Source organism: Dermacentor albipictus, unplaced genomic scaffold (genome assembly GCF_038994185.2).
Source record: "Dermacentor albipictus isolate Rhodes 1998 colony unplaced genomic scaffold, USDA_Dalb.pri_finalv2 scaffold_13, whole genome shotgun sequence".
Classification (NCBI taxonomy): domain Eukaryota; kingdom Metazoa; phylum Arthropoda; class Arachnida; order Ixodida; family Ixodidae; genus Dermacentor; species Dermacentor albipictus.
Genome location: NW_027225567.1, coordinates 4,273,710 through 4,293,653, shown reverse-complemented (window position 1 = coordinate 4,293,653; position 19,944 = coordinate 4,273,710). Strand labels below are relative to the sequence as shown.

Here is a 19,944-nt window from a genome sequence, read left to right as displayed (position 1 = left end):
GCCGGCACCACCCTCTTCATCCGGCTATCGATATTCAGTGCAGTGGCTCGGCACCATCGAATCCCTCTCCACTTGAGCATGCTCCTAGCTTCTTGTGAGCCAATTAAATAAGACAAGCCGCTCAGTGCAGGCAATGCATGGATGGAAACAACTTTATTCTGAATCCGGCAAATTTGACGACCCGGGCTCATGTCTCCCATGAGGGGACTTCGAGGCCTTGCCTCGTCGCCGCCTCTCGGGCTTGCTGGACAGCCCACTCTTGTGTCTTGAGGTTGGAGCTGCGCAGAGCAGCGGCCCACTTCGACGCAAGAGCCTCCGGAGCTACTGCCATTGTAGCTGAGGCAACCCGGCACTCCCACAACATGTGTGACAGCGTCGCTCTAGTTTCCTGACATAATTTGCAAAGAGCAGTCGGGTATTGCGCGGGGAAAATGTGCTGCAATCGCACCAGACTGGGGAATGTTTGTGTTTGCAACTGTCGCCAGATGACTGCCTGGCGACGTTTCAGCATGGGGTGAGGTGGGTGCAGCAACCGCCTGCCTAGCTGGTAGTGCTTGGTGATGTCATTGTACCTGACCAGGCGTTCTCGCGTGTTTTGAGCCAGCAGTTCTGAACTCGAAGAGGCGGTCTCCGATTCTGCGCGCGGGTCAGTTCTCGCAATGTTATTCGTTTTTCAAGCAAACAAAAGTGACCTCCTATGAACGACGGGAGCATTTGATTGGTTTGTTCAGACAACCCTGTGGGTGGCCGCCCAATACTTGCATCCCTGGTTACGCAAATTTGACGTCAGGGGATTGGAATGAAAACACATTGGAATAGTTTTACGTTATATGGCCCTTTATTCCTTTTCTGTGTCATCTACTTTCCCGTAATATATGGTTGTAAACTTCAAAAAAGAGTGCCGCGGTGGCTTAGTGCCTATGGTGTGGCGCTGATAAGCACGAAGGCGCGGGGTAGAATCCCGGCAGTGGTGACCGCATTTCCATAGGCCGAAATGGAAAAACACCTTTGTCCCATCCATTCCCAGGTAGCGCAAAAGGGATACATGACGTTTTTATAGCGTTTGTCTGAGACGGAAAAAACGGTGGCTTAAAGGAGACACGAGTAAGACAACGTCGTTGTTGAAACGTCGTATTTGTTTGCTAGGGTGCGATCTTGTACGCTTTCCAAAATAGAACGGAGGTGGTCCGTTCCACCAAGCCGCACACGATTGGTCAGTTTGAACCGTGACGAACGCCATGACGTCAATTGTAAAGTGATATCTGCTGTCAATCATTCCGTGTCGTCTGTTATCGGACGAACGCAACGGAACGGACCGCCAATTTCGCGACGTAAAGAACGGACCGCCTCCGTTCGATTTTGGAACGCGTGCAAGATCGCACCCCTAATGTCCGGTTTAATTATTTTTTCAGACGATCGAGAACAGCTATTTCAAACGTATTCGAAAAACTGGTCATTAAATAGGATTGGGAAAGACACAAATAACCCTTTGCCAGGGTTCTTACTATATGCCAGGGCTTTTACTATACGAGTGGAGGTGAGTGCGAGTGGAGGTGAGTGCGAGTGAGGACCAGTGAGTGTCAGTGGAGGTGAGTGCGAGTGAGTGTCAGTGAGCGTCAGTGAGTGCGAGTGGAGGTGAGTGCGAGTGCCAGTGAGTGTGAGTGGAGGTGAGTGCGCGTGCGAGTCAGTGCCATTAAAGGCGAGTGGAAGTGAGTGCGAGTGAGTGCCAGTGAGTGCGAGTGGAGGTGAGTGCGAGTGAGGACCAGTGAGTGTGAGTGGAGGTGAGTGCGACTGCGAGTGAGTGTGAGTGGAGGTGAGTGCGAGTGAGTGTCAGTGAGCGTCAGTGAGTGCGAGTGGAGGTGAGTGCGAGTGCCAGTGAGTGTGAGTGGAGGTGAGTGCGCGTGCGAGTCAGTGCCATTAAAGGCGAGTGGAAGTGAGTGCGAGTGAGTGCCAGTGAGTGCGAGTGGAGGTGAGTGCGAGTGAGGACCAGTGAGTGTGAGTGGAGGTGAGTGCGACTGCGAGTGAGTGTGAGTGGAGGTGAGTGCGAGTGAGTGTCAGTGAGCGTCAGTGAGTGCGAGTGCCAGTGAGTGTGAGTGGAGGTGAGTGCGAGTGCGAGTCAGTGCCACTAAAGGCGAGTGGAAGTGCGTGCGAGTAAGTGCCAGTGAGTATGAGTGGAGGTGAGTGCGAGTGAGTGCCAGTGAGTGTGAGTGGAGGTGAGTGCAAGTGAGTGTGAGGGGAGGTTAGTGGAGGTGAGTGCGAGTGAGTGCCAGTGAGTGCGAGTGAGTGTGATTGACTTGAACATAATTTGTTCAAATTATGTTTAATTATGTTCAATTATGTTCAAATAAGTGTGAGTGAACATAATTTACAGTAATTATGTAATACTGTTGATAATTAAAGAGATACAAGCGGCAAGCATGTTGCTCACAAGAAAATTTACCAACAATTACTACTATTCCTTTGCTTCGTCCTTCACGCCCATTATTTTCGCCTTTCGAACCATCACGCAATAAAAAAACACGGCATTGTATAATCATTTAAAGGTACTTCGATAACACTAATTTATTTATTTATTTATTTATTTATTTATTTATTTATTTATTTATTTATTTATTTATTTACTTACTGTATCCTCAGGGCCGAAGCATTACAGAGGGGAGTGGCAAAAGAAAGACTTTTGTGAAAAGATACACTTATACATGGAGATATATAATGCACGAATACAAATACAATACTCTAATTAACAAATCAAATCAACACAAATTTCCAAACTATAAAACAATATAATATGACTAGATGATACAGGTAAGCACAAGCAAACAAGAAGAAACAACGAATAAATAACATGAGGTAAAGAACTAATTAGTTACTTTTAGTTAAAGCATTCTTGAATCGTTGATGGTCCGTAATTTCTGCAGTAGTGGTAGGAAGATGGTTCTACTCCTCGCAAGTCCTGGGAAAAAATGAATACTGAAAAGTAGGAGCCCTGCAAAAAGGAACGGCTACATTATGTCGGTGGTGAATGCGTGATGATACATACTGGGGAGGAAAGATGAAATCAACTGCCGCTAGACGACAGGACCAGAAAGAGGAGGAGCCAACCACAGTGCTGTGTTTGTCTCCTCCTCTTTCTGGTCCTGTGGTCTAGCGCTGTTTGAATTTATTTGTTACCAAGATGAAATCGCCATGTAGTGAACGATAGTGAAATATGCGGTGAAAAAGGCACAAGCGATGAATCTTACGGCGAGATGGTAGTAATGGTAGTTCAAGGCTCAATTTCATATTAGTCACACTTGCGGTCCGAGCATTATTAGACATAATAAAACGTGCAGAGTTATTTTGAACCATTTCAAGTGAGTAGATTAGATTGTCAGGGAAAGGGTCCCAAACAGAGGCGGCGTATTCCACCTTCGAACGTATTACTGTTTTATAAAGTAAAGGTAACAGAGCTTGAGGAGCGCGTGAGAAATTCTGGCGAAGATATGCAAGTGTTTTGTTGGCGCTGGTGATTATGGATACAATGTGATCATTCAAGGTTAATTTTGAGGATATAGTGACGCCAAGATATCTGTATGACGATGCTACTTCCAAAGGAACTTTGTCAAGATGATATGAAACATTTGCATGAGTAGATCGGATTACACGCATGACTTTGCATTTTTAGTGTTTAATTTCATGCACCAAGTCTTACACTAATCGGACACAGCATCAAGATCAGACTGAAGAATAGTAGTATCGTTAGGACTAGTTATTTCTCGAAATATTACACAGTCACCTGCAAACAAGTTGATATGGGAAGAGACGCAGGAAGGTAAGTCGTTAATGTAGATTAGAAAAAGGAGAGGGCCAAGCACCGATCCTTGTGGTACCCCTGAGGAAACAGGACTCGGAGGAGAATCAGTGTTATTACCAGAGACATACTGCGAACGACTTAGTGGAAAAGATCCAAGCCATCCAAGTAGTTGAGAATCCAAATTTAGTAACTGCAGCTTATATAAAAGGAGATTATGGCATACTTTATCGAAGGCTTTTGAAAAATCTAAAAATATACAGTCAGTTAAAGAGGAACAATCGAGGATAGCATGAAGACGGTGAGTGAAACATACGAGTAGAGTGTCACACGAGAGTGTCTTGCGGAAACCGTGAAAGCGAAAAAACTGAGTTCGATTCCAGAAAAGAAACAAGATTTGAAAATAGAATATGCTCGAAAATATTACATGAAATGCAAGTTAGAGAAATGGGGCGACAATTTAGAGGCGAATGTTTATTACCAGACCTGTGAAGCGGAATCACCGTCCTGATCTTCCAGTCAGTGGGGAGGGAACTGTTCTGTAGAGACTGTTGAAAAAATTTTTGTTAATATAATTGATGATTAACAGACTGTATATATAAGAAACCTAGGATTAATGGAATCCAACCCAGGTGAGGAGGAGGCTTTTAAATTTTTTATAGCTTTGACCACGCCATTGTAGTGAATTATAATGGGAGACATTACTTTAAATCCTGAAGGTTTAACATGAGGAAACATTGTTTGAGTTCTTGTAAAGAAGTTGTACACAAAGACTTCATTTAACACACGGGCTCACTGCGCATCAGGTATAGTATTCCCTGCAGAATCAACAAGACTGATTGCGCAATCACTTTTAGGATGAAACACGCACCAGAACCTTTTGGGATCGGATGTGAGCATTGAAGGTAACGCGTCATTTAGAAAACTATCTTTAGCATTCTTTATGGCTGCTATGTACACGGCGGAAGCTTGTTCGTAGATCAGTGAGCGTCACTGAGTGCGAGTAGAGGTGAGTGCGAGTGCCAGTGAGTGTGAGTGGAGGTGAGTGCGAGTGCGAGTCAGTGCCACTAAAGGGGAGTGGAAACGCCTTTAGTGGCACTGACTTCCACTCACTTCCACTCGCCTTTAGTGGCACTGACTCGCACTCGCACTCACCTGGATCAACTACCCCGGATAATACCCAGCGGCCGTCATCTGGGGACTGAATAGCTGAGAGGTATGTGCTTTTTTTTCCTATTCGACAAACGTTTTATGTGACGGTTGTACCATGGTGCATCAGCATTTGCAATTATCATACGAGTAGGTATGTATTTATTTGTTAATTCATGAACCTTACATAAAAATAAATCCCAGTTTGATTGCACCATTCGCTCTTCAAAACCATCGAGAAAACCGTCAAGAAAAGTGCAAAGTTCCTGGTTGATTAGCTCGCAATTCGCATTTTTATCGTCTTTTGTAACTTTCTTTCTGTTCTTGCATTTTGGACGTGAAAGGTTAATGCGAAATGATAGAATGGAGTGGTCACTTATACCGGGCAGGTGAGTGATGTTAGAAACGTATTCAGGGTGTGTTGCTCGTACGAGGTCAAGAATGTGTGCTGTTAATTCAGCGATTCTAGTTGGTTTCGTTATCAATTGTGTTAAAGAAAATACAGCGCACATATCCAAAAAATATCTTGCGAGAGAAGAAGGCGGTTTCAGCGCAGGTGGCTCACAGTCCCACGAAACATTAGGGATGTTAAAATCCTCCATTAAGAAAAGCGGTATCCTCGGGAATTGACACACCACAGAATTAATGAGATCGTGCAGTTCGTTAACGAAAATGGTATTGTGAGAAGGGGGGCGGTAACAGACACCAATAATTATTTTTTGCTTGGGAAATTCAGCGACAACCCAAACGGTTTCCAACTCACAGGTAATGTAGATGTGGTATGATGGGAGTTCTTTCGAGATGGCGAGCAATACACCTACGCTGGTCCGCGACCCTCGATCACGGAGATATACAGAAAATTGATTAACTGACGAAAAAAGTTCATGATCGATTACATCTGGCTGAAGCCAGGTTTCTGTTAATACGAGAATGCGTGCATTGGAAGTATCAATAGCAGAGTTTGAAAGGTCACGCTTATTAGACAGACTTCGAACATTAGTAAAGAGTACCAGATGTGTACAACTGATCTTACCCACAGCCCCTCGCGCACCTCTAGCTTGGTGCACCTTTAGTTGCACTGGCATTTGTACGGCGGTTATCAGATGAAGCAAATTGCTTGCGTTCAGCGCCGCTGTCTGTTTCTGCAGTGTACACGTAATGCTTTTTATTCATGACAAGGGTTTTGTACCTAAGCTGTTAGGGCTGCGTTTCCGATCGACTTTTGGCAAAATCAGCAAGTTTCGAGCGTATACGACGCGTTGCGGGTGAAAAATCTTCGCTCATAGTGATGTTATCTTCTTTTAGCTTTCTACGCGCACCGAAACTATTTGTTTAATTTTATAGTTTGAAAACTTCACAACAATGGGGCAGCACTTGTTGGCGGCGAAAGGTTCGATACGATAAACACGATCGATACCATTATCGGGCAAATTATCCGCCACACAAAGAAGGGAAGATTTGACACGTGCTTCAGACTGCTCCCACGATTCAGGAGAGTCAGGTATACCCCGATAAATTAAGTTGTCGGGACGCGACCTATCTTCTAAATCGTCTAGACGAGCTTCCGAAGAGTCATGCCTGGCGGTAGCGCCTTCTAGTGTATGGCGTGCTGCGTTAAGTTCTTCAGGCATAATGTCTAACGATTAGGTTTTTTGTTCAAGTTTATCCAATCTATCGTTAATGTTGCCAATCTTCGTTTCCATACTTTTCTGACTGCTTTTTATGGCTTTTATGTCAGCGGACAGTTCGGCTTTACTTTTTTCTGATTGCACAGAATGAGTATGGAAATCTTTCAATAAATGAAAAAGAACCCGCATTTGTTCTGCGGGATCATCGGGCAAGTCTTCAAAGGAAATAAATGATGCCGCGCGAATGTCAGGCCCGGGATTTGTTTCCACATTACCAGAGCATAGTAGTAGAAACATTAACGAAAAACAGTCACAGGCAATTTCATAAAACACTTGTGGGCAAGGTAGCAACAGCAAGTATACATACGGGTTGCCGCTTCTTTAGCATATAAAGAATATCGTTTACACACCTGCGAAGCGCAAACGGGCCAAGCGTGAATCATGCTGCCTACGTTGCTCTCTTGCCCACTGAAGTAACGAGCTTGCAGCCAGTAGATATAGGTAGTCTCAAGTAAAACTCTTGCTTGGGCTAGTTGGTTCATGCTTGAATTAGTGAAGGCAAGGCGCAGAAGACCAGGACTCAAGAAGAACACAAACGACAGGAGGCGCTGGTGCTGTCGTTTGTGTTCTTCTTCTTGAGTACTGGCCTTCTGCGCCTTGCCTTTACTAATTCAAGGTAGGTTAAGGAACTGATGTCAGTGTCGATGAGTATTCCGCACAGAAAGCGAGCTGCGGTGCTGGACAAACATCCGAGATAATGCCCGGAAAACTTGGCATCCGGTCTAGTCCAGGCGTTCCTGAGTTGTAGAAACGGTGATTGCCGTCTGAGCAGGAGGCAGGCACAGCATAAGGACGGATGACAGGAAAACCTGCGAAACGCAAATGGGCCAAGCGTGAATCATGCTGCCTCCGTTGCTCTCTTGCCCACTGAAGTGATGAGCTTGCGGCCAAAAGATATAGGTAGCCTCAGGAACTGATGCCAGTGTCGATGGATATTCCCTGCAGACAGCGAGCTGCGGTGCTGGACAAACATCCGAGATCATCATCATCATCAGAAGCACCAGCAGCAGCAGCAGCCTAGTTACTCCCACTGCCGGGCAAAGGCCTCTCCCATACTTCTCCAACTACCCCGGTCATGTACTAATTAGGGCCATGTCGTCCCTGCAAACTTCTTAATCTCATCCGCCCACCTAACCTTCTGCCGCCGCCTGCTACGTTTCCCGTCACTTGAAATCCAGTGCGTAACCCTTAATGACAATCGGTTATCTTCCCTCCTCATTACACGTCCTGCCCATGTCCATTTCTTTTTCTTTATTTCAACTAAGATGTCATTAACTCGAGTTGGTTCCCTCACACAATCTGGTCTTTTCTGATCCCTTAAAGTTACACCTATCATTCTTCTTTCCATAGCTCGTTGCGTCGTCCTCAACTTAAGTAGACACCTTTTCGTAAGCCTCCAGGTTTCTGCCCCATTCGTGAGTACTGGAAAGACACAGCTGTTATACACTGTTCTCTTGAGGGATAATGGCAACCTGCTGTTCATGATCTGAGAATACATGCCAAACGCACCCCAGCCCATTCTTAGGGCCAAACAATGAAATCTTCCTTACCTCAGTAAGGAAGCCTTCATTGCAGTGAGGCTACCTTATGTCACTCTGAAAGCTTCCTTACTAAGGAGCCCTCGGTGAAGGCTTCCTTGGTGCATCCTCAGCATAAGGTAGCTCCAAAGCTACCTTCATGCATCCTCACGCCGCTCCTTTCCCTGAACGAGCGCTTCACCTCACTGCTTAACCACGTGACGTTTCCTTGCGCATGCGCGCTGTCGCCCACCTGCGGAGAAGCGCAAGCGTGGTACGTATGGCCAGGCATGTTCGTTTCACCACCGTATTCACAAACGCACCTCGACTCGACCCTCCACTCGAAATGCTCCTTGAGTGCGGTTTTTCGTTTCACAAATCGCCCTCCACTCGAAACGCGCCTTGAGTGAAGGAAAGCTCGAGCGTTTTACTCGACAATGTCAAGGTAGCCTCGCAGCTACCTTGAATCGCTCCTTGAGTGAAGTTAGTGCGTAAACATGGCGGCCGTGCTTTATGTCGCTCGCTTCATCAGCTTTTTCGGATGGACGCCAGTTGCCTCCGTAGTTTTTCTTTAGTTAACGATACTTCGCATTTTCAAAGACTTCGTTTTTGGGACCACTGCAATCCTCTGGAGTGCTTCGGCAACGGAATTATTCCACTGCGGCGCTGAGACAGATCGGCCGTCCTGTCAAGAAGACTGCGAGCTAGTGCAGCGGCTGTCGTATTACTCCTGGCATGAGCCAGTTGTTGACCTGCATACAGGTATTCTTCGCGCGAGTGCTCCAAAACTACTATTGGCGCCAGAGCATTTGTGTGTTTCTCACGGCTGATCGTACAAGGCCGCATCAATTCAAGCACGGCACGATGCATTACTGCAGTTGACTTCAAACCTATGAAAAGAAAACAGCGACGAAGATTCCTGCGATTAGTGCGTGTACCTGTGCAAGTGCCGGCAGTCGCCAACGTTCGTGCGGTTTGCACTAGGATAGATCGTCACTGACTGCGCTAATCAAGGATGGCAAAGCACACCGCAGCAAGGGGATCATCTCTATAAACGAGCAGGTGCGTTCACTTTAATTTTTTTCAATTTTCTTTAATACCATGCAGCTAGTTGAGCAAGAGAAAACAAAATATAGTACTGTAACTTTGCCTGGACCGTGTGCAGTTGGTGGAATTTAAAGTCGTAACCAATAATTACGTGAGCCTTGCTTCTAAATATCCAGTTTAATTGGCTTATCATGCCTATGAACATCCGAGCCCAACTAAGAAGTGGCCAGTTATGAAATGGCATTCCGAATTATAACTTCACGTATACACAGGTGAATGGAATGTTTTGTTTGAGTAAAAAACACAATAACAATACAACTGAGTATACTTTTTGCACATCACATTATTTTTTATTGTGATAAAGCTGTAGCAGTCCAGTGAGAGCTCCTAGTACAGATGTTGCTAGCAAGTGGTAGCAGATGTATCTCGCATATCTTTGTTGCGAACATTCCAGGAGTATAGAGAGCTCATTATGTAAGTATTAGATCGCTGTATATCAGTCTGGCTGCGCAAGCGCCAGACCAGCTGAAAAATGTTTCTTTTGAAAATAAATAAAAAGGGTATGAGCTTATTATAGAAAAAAAATCGCGCTCTAGACCATAAACTCTTAAACGAATTTAATTAGTACGGAAGTTCTTAGGCTGATTAGTGCATAGGTTTTTTTGCAGTGTCTTTTCAGTTGTGGCTTTTTGTTGCTTTGTACATGACCATTCCTTGGATGTTTTTATTATTTTGCCGCCCCCCCTTATGTAATACCCCACGCGGGGCCCTTAAGGGAATAATAAATGATGATGATGAAAATAAACTAAAGACAACGAATACAGTACCCAAGCTTCTTTTCATGCACCTTAACATCATTGTGTATTTATCACCAACCCCTTGTCCTATGCAGGCACCAGACTGGCAACACAAGCACGCAGAGCAAGTTCCTTTCCAAGTGTGCTGTGTGTGATGCGCTTGCATTGGTGTGCAAGTGAATAACTACAGTGAATGTGTTCTGCGGCACTACAATAGTTGTCGCAATATTCTGGCTAAGACGTCTATCCTACCGCATCCGGCATCTTATATGCTCAAACATCACCACTAAATGCAGTTAGACTGCATGCATTTGCCTTCATAGACACTTCGCAGCTGAAGTGATTGTATTTTTTATCCAGATTTATTTTCTTCAGCCATATTTAATAAAAGAGTATGTACCCCTTAATAATTTCTGGTCAATCCAAGTGCCATTATTTTTTCTAAAACAACTTAAAATTATGCCCACCTTTCAGTACTTTAATACTGAACAAATACAGCGTGAACTCTGATCTTGCAAGCAGAAGCAGTAGTATTGCTTACAAATATAATATAGAACAAAACTCCACCTGTATTCTAGACAGTAGCCTGTCGGGTGTGAGCACCCGACGGCATCTAATGGTAAATCCTTCCAGAATATATGCTCTTTCTGGTCTGGCTCTAGCTTCAGCTTAAGGTGAATTATGAGCGTCGCAACAATGAATTTTTTTTATTGGGTAGGGACGACAGCTGGCTTCCATGGGGCTTGAAGAACTTCTCCAATTGACCGAGGAACAAAACGCACGGTAGCAGCGTGTATTGTAGGATCCCAAATTAGGCCAAATGATGGTGCAGACTGTCACAATGACGGTCCTGAAAAATAAAGTATAGAGTGTATCACTACGGTTACTTCAGACAAGCTGTGATTAACCTTAAAATTAAGGAATATTTCTTAATGTACACTAGCTCATGCTAAAGTAGCTTCAGCATACTAAAGTGCTGGCTACAAATGCTACGAAACTGCTGCATCACAACTTGTGGGCAGTAAAAAGCTCACATAGCAATGCAACGCATCATGGGCACTGATGACTTCGCACATCATAATGGTGAATATGTGGTCTCCAAAACAAGTTTATATGACAGTTGAAGATGAATAAAATATGCATTTCATTTCATTATGGTATAGCTCTTTCACGTTTGTGGTTCGAAATAACACGGTATACATTTTGTAATGTAGGGAAACGTAACAACAATATTATTACAAAGTTTATGAAAATAAGCACAGAATAATTACCGGGTAGGTTAGTCAAGTACTTCTTGAGCACCTAGGTTCTTCCAGGGAAGCGGGCTGGTGCATTTCCAGCAGGGCAGGCACCATATCTATCTATGCTTTCAGGTCTGCCAAACGCCTTGCTGTGCAGCACAGACATTAATTTTTTTCATCAACTGGTTCTTCCAGTTGATGTACACTGGGCGTTCGCGCTCTAAGTAACATCAGTGTACCTAAGCAACGGAAATCAAAAGACATAGCCCAACTTTAAAAATGTGGCCACAGCGCGAACTTAAACCACAGTTTATGGATCGTGCATCAGATTTCCACATAGCACATTGGAAAAGGTAAGGAGAAAAACACTAAGGCCCAAACAATGAAACGTTCCTTTCCTTCGAGCGCTTCCTAACCTTACGTGAGGCCTCCTTACAGCGAAGGACCGATGGAGGAAGCAAGCGTACTCTGAAAGCTCCCTTCACCCGTCCTCACGTAAGGAGCGGTTGCCGCCATGCCTGGGTTCGAGATTATCTCTTAAAAGCTTTAGGCGAACACCAGAACACCCCTATTCAATAAAAAAAGGTTGTATCGTCGCACAATCTCTAAGTTGATGAGCTAATATAGAGAAGCGTGGACGCTATTTTTTAGTTTTGTTTACTAAATCTAAAGAAGCAGTGCATTACAGTGCGAAACTTGATGTGCTCCAGCAACGCTGGCACGCCGGCGTCGTGCAACGCCTAGCAACGCTTCCATGCCGCACGCGTGACTGAAACGAACGTGCCTGGCAAAACGTACCGTGCTCGCGCTTCTCCGAAGGTGGGCGACAGCACGCACGCGCAAGCGAATGCCACGTGGTTAAGCAGTGAGGCGAAGTGCTCGTTCAGGGCCAGGAGCGGCGTAAGGACGCATGAAGGTAGCTTGGCCCAAACAATAAAACGTTCCTTTTAGGGGTGTGCGAATATTGAAATTTTCGATTACGAATCGAATACGAATAAGGCGAAGAACTCTCTTCGAATATCGAATCGAATATCGAATACATATGTAGTATTAAAAATTGCAAGAGAGGTAACAATAGATTTATTACCCTTTTAAAAATAACATTGCATTTTACAAGGTTGCTTCAAATTAAAGAGGTACTCAATTATAGATAATGGACTCAGGTAATGCCCTCAGTCAGGTAAAACGCTTGTTACAGATTGTCGTGAAGGAAAATTAACTGCTCAATATGGCCAGAAAGTAAACGCTCTCTATGCACTGTCACATTTCTACCGGTAGAAAAGACTCTTTCACTAGGAACTGAAGTGGCAGGGATCGCCAAGTACTTCCGGGCGAGTGCACTTAAAAGCGGGTACCTGAAGCGGCCAATGGACTGCCACCACTCACAAGGATTCATGCCCCTTTCCAGAAGAGGCTTTTGCGCGTAGTCCGTAACTTCCCTCTCAGGGGCAGATGCCAAATGTATCTTCTCTTTGTTCATCACTAGATCGTCAAAAGCATTCCATACACTCGATGCCACCAGTGGACACGAAGTCGACGCTGGCACGGCGGTGTCCCCACGGTGTTCCACGACGGCTTCCTGGAGCTCCGTTGTCAGAAGGTTGTTCAGCCAGATCATATGACCAGATGCCTGATGAACTGTGGCCATAAAGCGCGGATCAAGAAACATGCCTAGGCTGGCCACTTCATCAAATTTCCACTCCGCACAAAGAGCCTTGATACATTTTGAATCAATGTTAGCAAACCCTGAGTTGCCTTTGCAACCTTCAAGGCAATGGGGCATTCCAAAAATAATTGGAATTATAAAGCTTGGTGAAAAAGAAACCGAAACTGATCATGCCTCAAATGCCTGAAGCAGATAGACTGAAACAGAGCATACAGATAATGGCAACTCAGGGTTGCAATGGCAACCCTGAGTTGCCTTTGCCACCTTCAAGGCAGTGGGGCATTCCAAAATAATTGGAATTATAAAGCTTGGTGAAAAAGAAACCGAAACTGATCATGTCTCAAATGCCTGAAGCAGATAGACTGAAACAGAGCATACAGATAATGAGCGGATCATGCGAAGTTCCCAGTTAATAAACATGTTCTTAGGAGAATGCGGAGCAAGCATACAATTGGTTAATTGCTCAATTATTCGCAGTCTATCCAAATATTCGCCGTTTCCACCGTTATTCGGCCGTCCTCGGATATTCGTGAATTTCCGAACATGCATTTCTCGAATCGAATACGCTTCGAATATGGAAAATATTCGATTCGTATTCGAAATTCCGAATATTCGCACACCCCTAGTTCCTTTCCTTCGAGCGCTTCCTAACCTTACGTGAGGCCTCCTTACAGCGAAGGACCGATGGAGGAAGCAAGCGTACTCTGAAAGCTCCCTTCACCCGTCCTCACCTAAGGAGCGGTTGCCGCGTGCCTGTGTTCGAGATTATCTCTTCGAATCTTTCTGCGAACACCATTATTCTATTAAAAAATGTTGTATCGTCGCACAATCTTTAAATTGAATAGCTAATATAGAGAAGCGTGGACGCTTTCTTCTAGTTTCGTTTACTAAAGTTAAAAAAAGTTGCGCATTACAGTGCAAAACTTGATGTGCTCCAGCAACGCTGGCACGCCGGCGTCTTGCAACGCCTAGCAACGCCTAGCAATGCTTGCATGCCGCACGCGTGACTGAAACGAACATGCCTGGCAAGACGTACCGTGCTCGCGCTTCTGCGCAGGTGGGCGACAGTGCGCATGCGCAAGCGAATGCCACGTGGTTAAGCAGTGAGGTGAAGCGCTCGTTCAGGGCCAGGAGCGGCGTAAGGACGCATGAAGGTAGCTTTGGAGCTACCTTATGCTGAGGAAGCACCAAGGAAGCCTTCACCGAGGGCCCCTCAGTAAGGAAGCTTTCAGAGTGACATAAGGTAGCCTCACCCCAATGAAGGCTTCCTTAGTGAGGTAAGGAAGATTTCATTGTTTGGCTTCTTATGCTGAGGAAGTACCAAGGAAGCACCAAGGAAGCCTTCACCGAGGGCGCCTCAGTAAGGAACCTTTCAGAGTGACATAAGGTAGCCTCACTGCAATGAAGGCTTCCTTACTGAGGTAAGGAAGATTTCATTGTCTGGCCCTAATCCTGGCGATGAACTACTGAAAAATTAATTTCCAGAAGATTGAAACATTGCGTAACGTGTATGTGAAATGAGGAAGCACTGGAAATGCGGGCACCAGTGCTGGTTCGTTGACTATGGGTGCTACAATTTGAACAAACCGACTAACCACCATGGTTTCTCAAACAAAGTACAGGACTCAAAAACGCTTTTCTTCAACCTGCCGGTGCTACGGGCAGAACCATATGCATTCTGCCACATGTATACTATAACAGCTTCTCCTCAATACTGAAAGATTTCATACGCGATACTGCAATGGCCGTTGGACATAGGCGCCGATAGGTACATTCTGCATTTTTGTTTAAAAAAGCGAAACCACTAACAGACTGTTGTGCCGAATCTCCCACAAGCTCCGATTAGAAAAAAAAAACGTTTTGTGCAAGCTTATGCTGCCTCAAATATTCATCAGGTGCTAACGCCCGCAACATGAACAACAGTCATGCTTGAGCACATTGGAAAAAACTTTTATCGACAGCGCCGCAGCAACCCGCGAAAACCGCATCGACATAATGTGCTTCTATGCAAAAATTGTTCACTCACCCATATTTTCTGTCCTCTTGTTGCTTTCAGTAAACTTTTAGCGCCAATCGGTCTTGAATATCGAAGGTAAATAAACCTGCCCATCGGCCGTTCCATCTGTGGCTTCCTTAGAAATCAATCCGGCTCGGTCACCATACAGACACGGACACAATCACCCATAATAACCGCGATTAACAACCGCAACGTGAACCACCAATGAAGCACTATATAACAAAGAGAAGCGGACTAATGCCGGCGCAAATTTTCTTGGTTTTCAGCCATTGGCCATGCTCTCAGCTGTTGGGGTGCGATTGTTGCCAGACCTCAAGCACAGCTCCCGCTTGATCTATCAGTCGAATGCTCACAGTGGCAGCACTGCCGAGCTAAAGTTGTGCATTGCGGCTAGTAGTCGTTTGATTAGGAAGACGAATTAACGGGAACACATATTTGTCTTAAATAATTGTAGTTTTGACAAGCACATTTGGGAATAATCTCGACATCAGACGCCTTTCTCGGTCGGTGCGCTTCACTCGAGTCAAGGGCGTATTTTCAAGGCGTTCCTTGGTGAAGGAAAATTGGAGTAGTGTTCACGAAACGCAACGGCGCCTTGAGTGAAGGAAGCCCCGTCACCTCGACTTGGCTGAGTGGAGGAGAAGTATTGAGTGAAGGCGTGTTTAAGAATACGGGGGCCAGTCACGCGTAGGGCATGAAAGCGTTGCTAGGCGTTGCTAGGTGTTGCACGACACCGGCGTGCCAGCGTTGACGGAGCACATCAACTTTTGCGCTGTCATGCACTACATTTTTTTTAAGTTTAGTAAACAAAACTAGAAGAAAGCGACGCTTCTCTATATTAGCTCTTCAATTTGAAGATTGTGCGACGATACAACACTTTTTTTTATTGAATAATGGTGTTCGCGTAAAGCTTTTAAGAGGTAATCTAGAACCCAGGCATGCGGCAACCGCTCCTTACGTGAGTACGGGTGAAGGGAGCTTTCAGAGTACGCTTGCTTCTTCCATCGATCCTTCGCTGTAAGGAGGCCTCCCGTAAGGTTAGGAAGCGCTCGAAGGAAAGGAACGTTTCATTGTTTGGTGCTCATTCTTCTGATTATTTGAGTTTCATGATCCAGATGATCCGTGGTCACTACCTGCCCTAAGTAGATGTATTCCCTTACCACTTCCAGTGCCTCGTCACCTATCATAAACTGCTGTTCTCTTCCGAGACTGTTAAACATTACTTTAGTTTTCTGCCGATTAATTTTTAGACCCACTCTTCTGCTTTGCCTCTCAGTTGCTTCTCCTCAGGGCGCCGTCACTTCGACAACACTGTTTAACATCTGCATGATTGGTCTTTCCGAGGGGTAGGCGCACGTCGAGCACGTCAAGCACACCATCTACGCCGATGACATCACCATATGGTGCTCCTGCGGCTGCGTGCGCAGAGTCGAAGGAGCCATGCAGGAGGCGATCGACGTGATCGAGGAGTATCTCCGCCCCACCGGACTTCGATACTCCCTCGCCAACTCGGAGCTCCTTCTTTACAGGAAAAAGAATGAAGGTAGACCGAAAGATTGGACGTCAGTCTCCGAAAGCAGCATCAGACTTCGCACTTGTGACGGGGGGGGGGGGGTGATACCCATCATCATCATCATCATCATCAGCCTGGTTACGCCAACTGCAGGGCAAAGGCCTCTCCCATACTTCTCCAACAACCCCGGTCATGTACTAATTGTGGCCATGCCCTGCCTGCAAACTTCTTAATCTCATCCGCCCACCTAACTTTCTGTCGCCCCCTGCTACGCTTCCCTTCCCTTGGGATCCAGTCCGTAACCCTTAATGACCATCGGTTATCTTCCCTCCTCATTACATGTCCTGCCCATGCCCATTTCTTTTTCTTGATTTCAACTAAGATGTCATTAACTCGTGTTTGTTCCCTCACCCAATCTGCTCTTTTCTTATCCTTTAACGTTACACCTATCATTCTTCTTTCCATAGCTCGTTGCGTCGTCCTCACTTTGAGTAGAACCCTTTTCGTAAGCCTCCAGGTTTCTGCCCCATAGGTGAGTACTGGTAAGACACAGCTATTATATACTTTTCTCTTGAGGGATAATGGCAGCCTGCTGTTCATGATCTGTGAATGCCTGCCAAATGCACCCCAGCCCATTCTTATTCTTCTGATTATTTCCGTCTCATGATCCGGATCGGCCGTCACTACCTGCCCTAAGTAGATGTATTCCCTTACGACTTCCAGTGCCTCGCTGCCTATTGTAAATTGCGCTTCTCTTCCGAGACTGTTAAGCACTACTTTAGTTTTCTGCAGATTAATTTTTAGACCCACTCTTCTGCTTTGCCTCTCCAGGTCAGTGAGCATGCATTGCAATTGGTCCCCTGAGTTACTAAGCAAGGCAATATCATCAGTGAATCGCAAGTTACTAAGGTATTCTGCATTAACTTTTATCCCCAATTCGTCCCAATCCAGGTCTCTGAATACCTCCTGCAAACACGCTGTGAATAGCATTGGGGATATCGTATCTCCCTGCCTGACGTCTTTCTTTATTGGGATTTTGTTGCTTGCTTTATGGAGGACTACAGTGGCTGTGGAGCCGCTATAGTTATCTTTCAGTATTTTTGCATACGGCTCGTCTACACCCTGATTCCGTAATGCCTCCATGACTGCTGAGGTTTCGACAGAATCAAACGCTTTCACGTAATCAATGAAAGCTATATATAAGGGTTGGTTATATTCCGCGCATTTCTCTATCACCTGATTGATAGTGTGAATATGATCTATTGTTGAGTAGCCTTTACGGAATCCTGGCTGGTCCTTTGCTTGGCAGAAGTCTAAGGTGTTCCTGATTCCATTTGCGATTACCTTAGTAAATATTTGTTAGGCAACGGACAGTAAGCTGATCGGTCTATAATTTTTCAAGTCCATGGCGTCCCCTTTCTTATGGATTAGGATTATGTTAGCGTTCTTCCAAGATTCCGGTACGCTCGAGGTCATGAGGCATTGCGTATTCAGGGTGGCCACTTTTTCTAGAACAATCTGCCCACCATCCTTCAACAAGTCTGCTGTTACCTGATCCTCCCCAGCTTCATTCCCCCTTTGCATAGCTCCCAAGGCTTTCTTTACTTCTTCCGGCGTTACTTGTGGGATTTCAAATTCCTCTAGACTATTCTCTCTTCCATTATCATCGGGGGTGCCACTGGTACTGTATAAATTTCCATAGAACTCCTCAGCCACTAGAACTATCTCCTTCATATTAGTAATGATATTGCCGGATTTGTCTCTTAACGCATACATCTGATTCTTGCCAATTCCTAGTTTCTTCTTCACTGCTTTTAGGTTTCCTCCGTTCCTTAGAGCATGTTATATTCTATCCATATTATACTTCCTTACGTCAGCTGTCTTACGCTTGTAAATTAACTTCGAAAGTTCTGCCAGGTCTATTCTAGCTGTAGAGTTAGAGGCTTTCATACATTGGTGGTTCTCGATCAGATTTTTCGTCTCCTGCGATAGCTTACTGGTATCCTGTCTAAAGGAGTTACCACCGACTTTTATTGCACACTCCTTAATGATGCCCATAAGATTGTCGTTCATTGCGTCAACGCTAAGGTCTTCTTACTGGGTTAAAGCTGAATACCAGTTCTGCAGCTTGGTCCGGAATCCCTCTATTTTCCCTTTTGCGGCTAACTCATTGATCGGCTTCTTATGTACCAGTTTCTTCCGTTCCCTCCTCAAGCCTCGGCTAATTCGAGTTCTTTCCATTTGCAATGTCTACTAATAACTCTCCCCTGCTATTCTTAGTGCCTATGCCTATGCCACTGACTTGTCTCCAGCCTGTTTGTCGCCTACCTTGGCATTGAAGTAGCCCATCAGTACGGTGTATTTTGTTTTGACTTTGCCCATCGCCAATTCCAAGTCTTCATAGAAGCTTTCGACTTCCTGGTCATCATGACTAGATGTAGGGGCGTAGACGTGTACGGCGTTCAATTAGTACCTCTTATTAAGTTTCACAACAAGACGTCCCACCCTCTCGTTAATGCTATTGAATTCGTGTATGTTACCAGCTATATCCTTCTTAACAAGGAATCCGACTCCTAGTTCTCATCTCTCCGCTAAGCCCCGGTAGCACAGGACATGCCCGCTTTTTAGCACTGTATATGCTTCTTTGTCCTCCTAACTTCACTGAGCCCTGTTATATCCCATTTACTGCCTTCTAATTTCTCCAATAGGACTGCTAGACTCGCCTCACTAGATAACGTTCTAGCCTTAAACGTTGCCAGGTTCAGATTCCAATGGCGGCCTGTCCGGATCCAGGGATTCTTAGCACCCTCTGCTGCGTCACAGGTATGACCGCCGCCGTGGTCAGTTGCTTCGCAGCTGCTGGGGACGGAGTGCCGGGGTTTGATTGTTGTATTCATATGGGAGGTTGTGGCTAAGTACTGCACCAGGGTGGCCAATCCTGCTCTGGTGAGGGAGTACATTACCGGTGCTAGTCACCAGGATCAGGCCACACTCCACGCCTGTTTTTGCAATTTTATGAACACGCGGATTTTGTTTTTTAATCCGGTGGAAAATTGCGCGGCACCGGGATTCGAACCACGGTCTTATTGCACGCGAGGCGGATCTTCTACCTCTACGCTACGGTTGCCGTACTGAAAAGAGAAACATAAGTACGAGTGAATTTCTTCAGTTTTTCAACTGCTAGATTTTAGGCCTCTGTAGATGTGCACCCAATCCTGTTTTGCAGTATTTGTGGCCAAGAAGATCACTTCATGCAAAGAACATGTTCCAACTGAAGCGGGAAAAAAACGAGCCAATATTGCGGGCAATAGAATTCTTGAACATTTGCTTACTTTCTGGTTGTTGTTAGCTCAACCAAATGAGGCTAACAGACAAAGACCTCTTTTTTTCTAATTAAGCGCTGAAACAATAAGGAAAAAGGAGGTGAGACGTAGACGAAAAGGGAACTTGTCCTTGCCTTCCGCATTACGCGTGTGATGCTCTAACAATTGATCTACGGCAGCGGCTTTCACCTTTTCA

The 19,944-nt window shown here is 45.4% G+C and overlaps 1 protein-coding gene across 1 annotated transcript in view; it reads right to left on the bottom strand.

Annotated features, from left to right (window-relative positions):
- Positions 1-10,701: 10,701 nt before the first annotated feature.
- The window catches only part of LOC135912996 (receptor-type tyrosine-protein phosphatase F-like), a 110,676-nt gene continuing 101,433 nt past the window's right edge, over positions 10,702-19,944 (bottom strand). Inside the window, exon 13 of the mRNA XM_065445606.2 lies at positions 10,702-10,838. Within this exon, the coding sequence (XP_065301678.1) occupies positions 10,825-10,838 (14 nt within the window). The 3' untranslated portion in view covers positions 10,702-10,824. The remainder of the gene's footprint in view (positions 10,839-19,944) is intronic.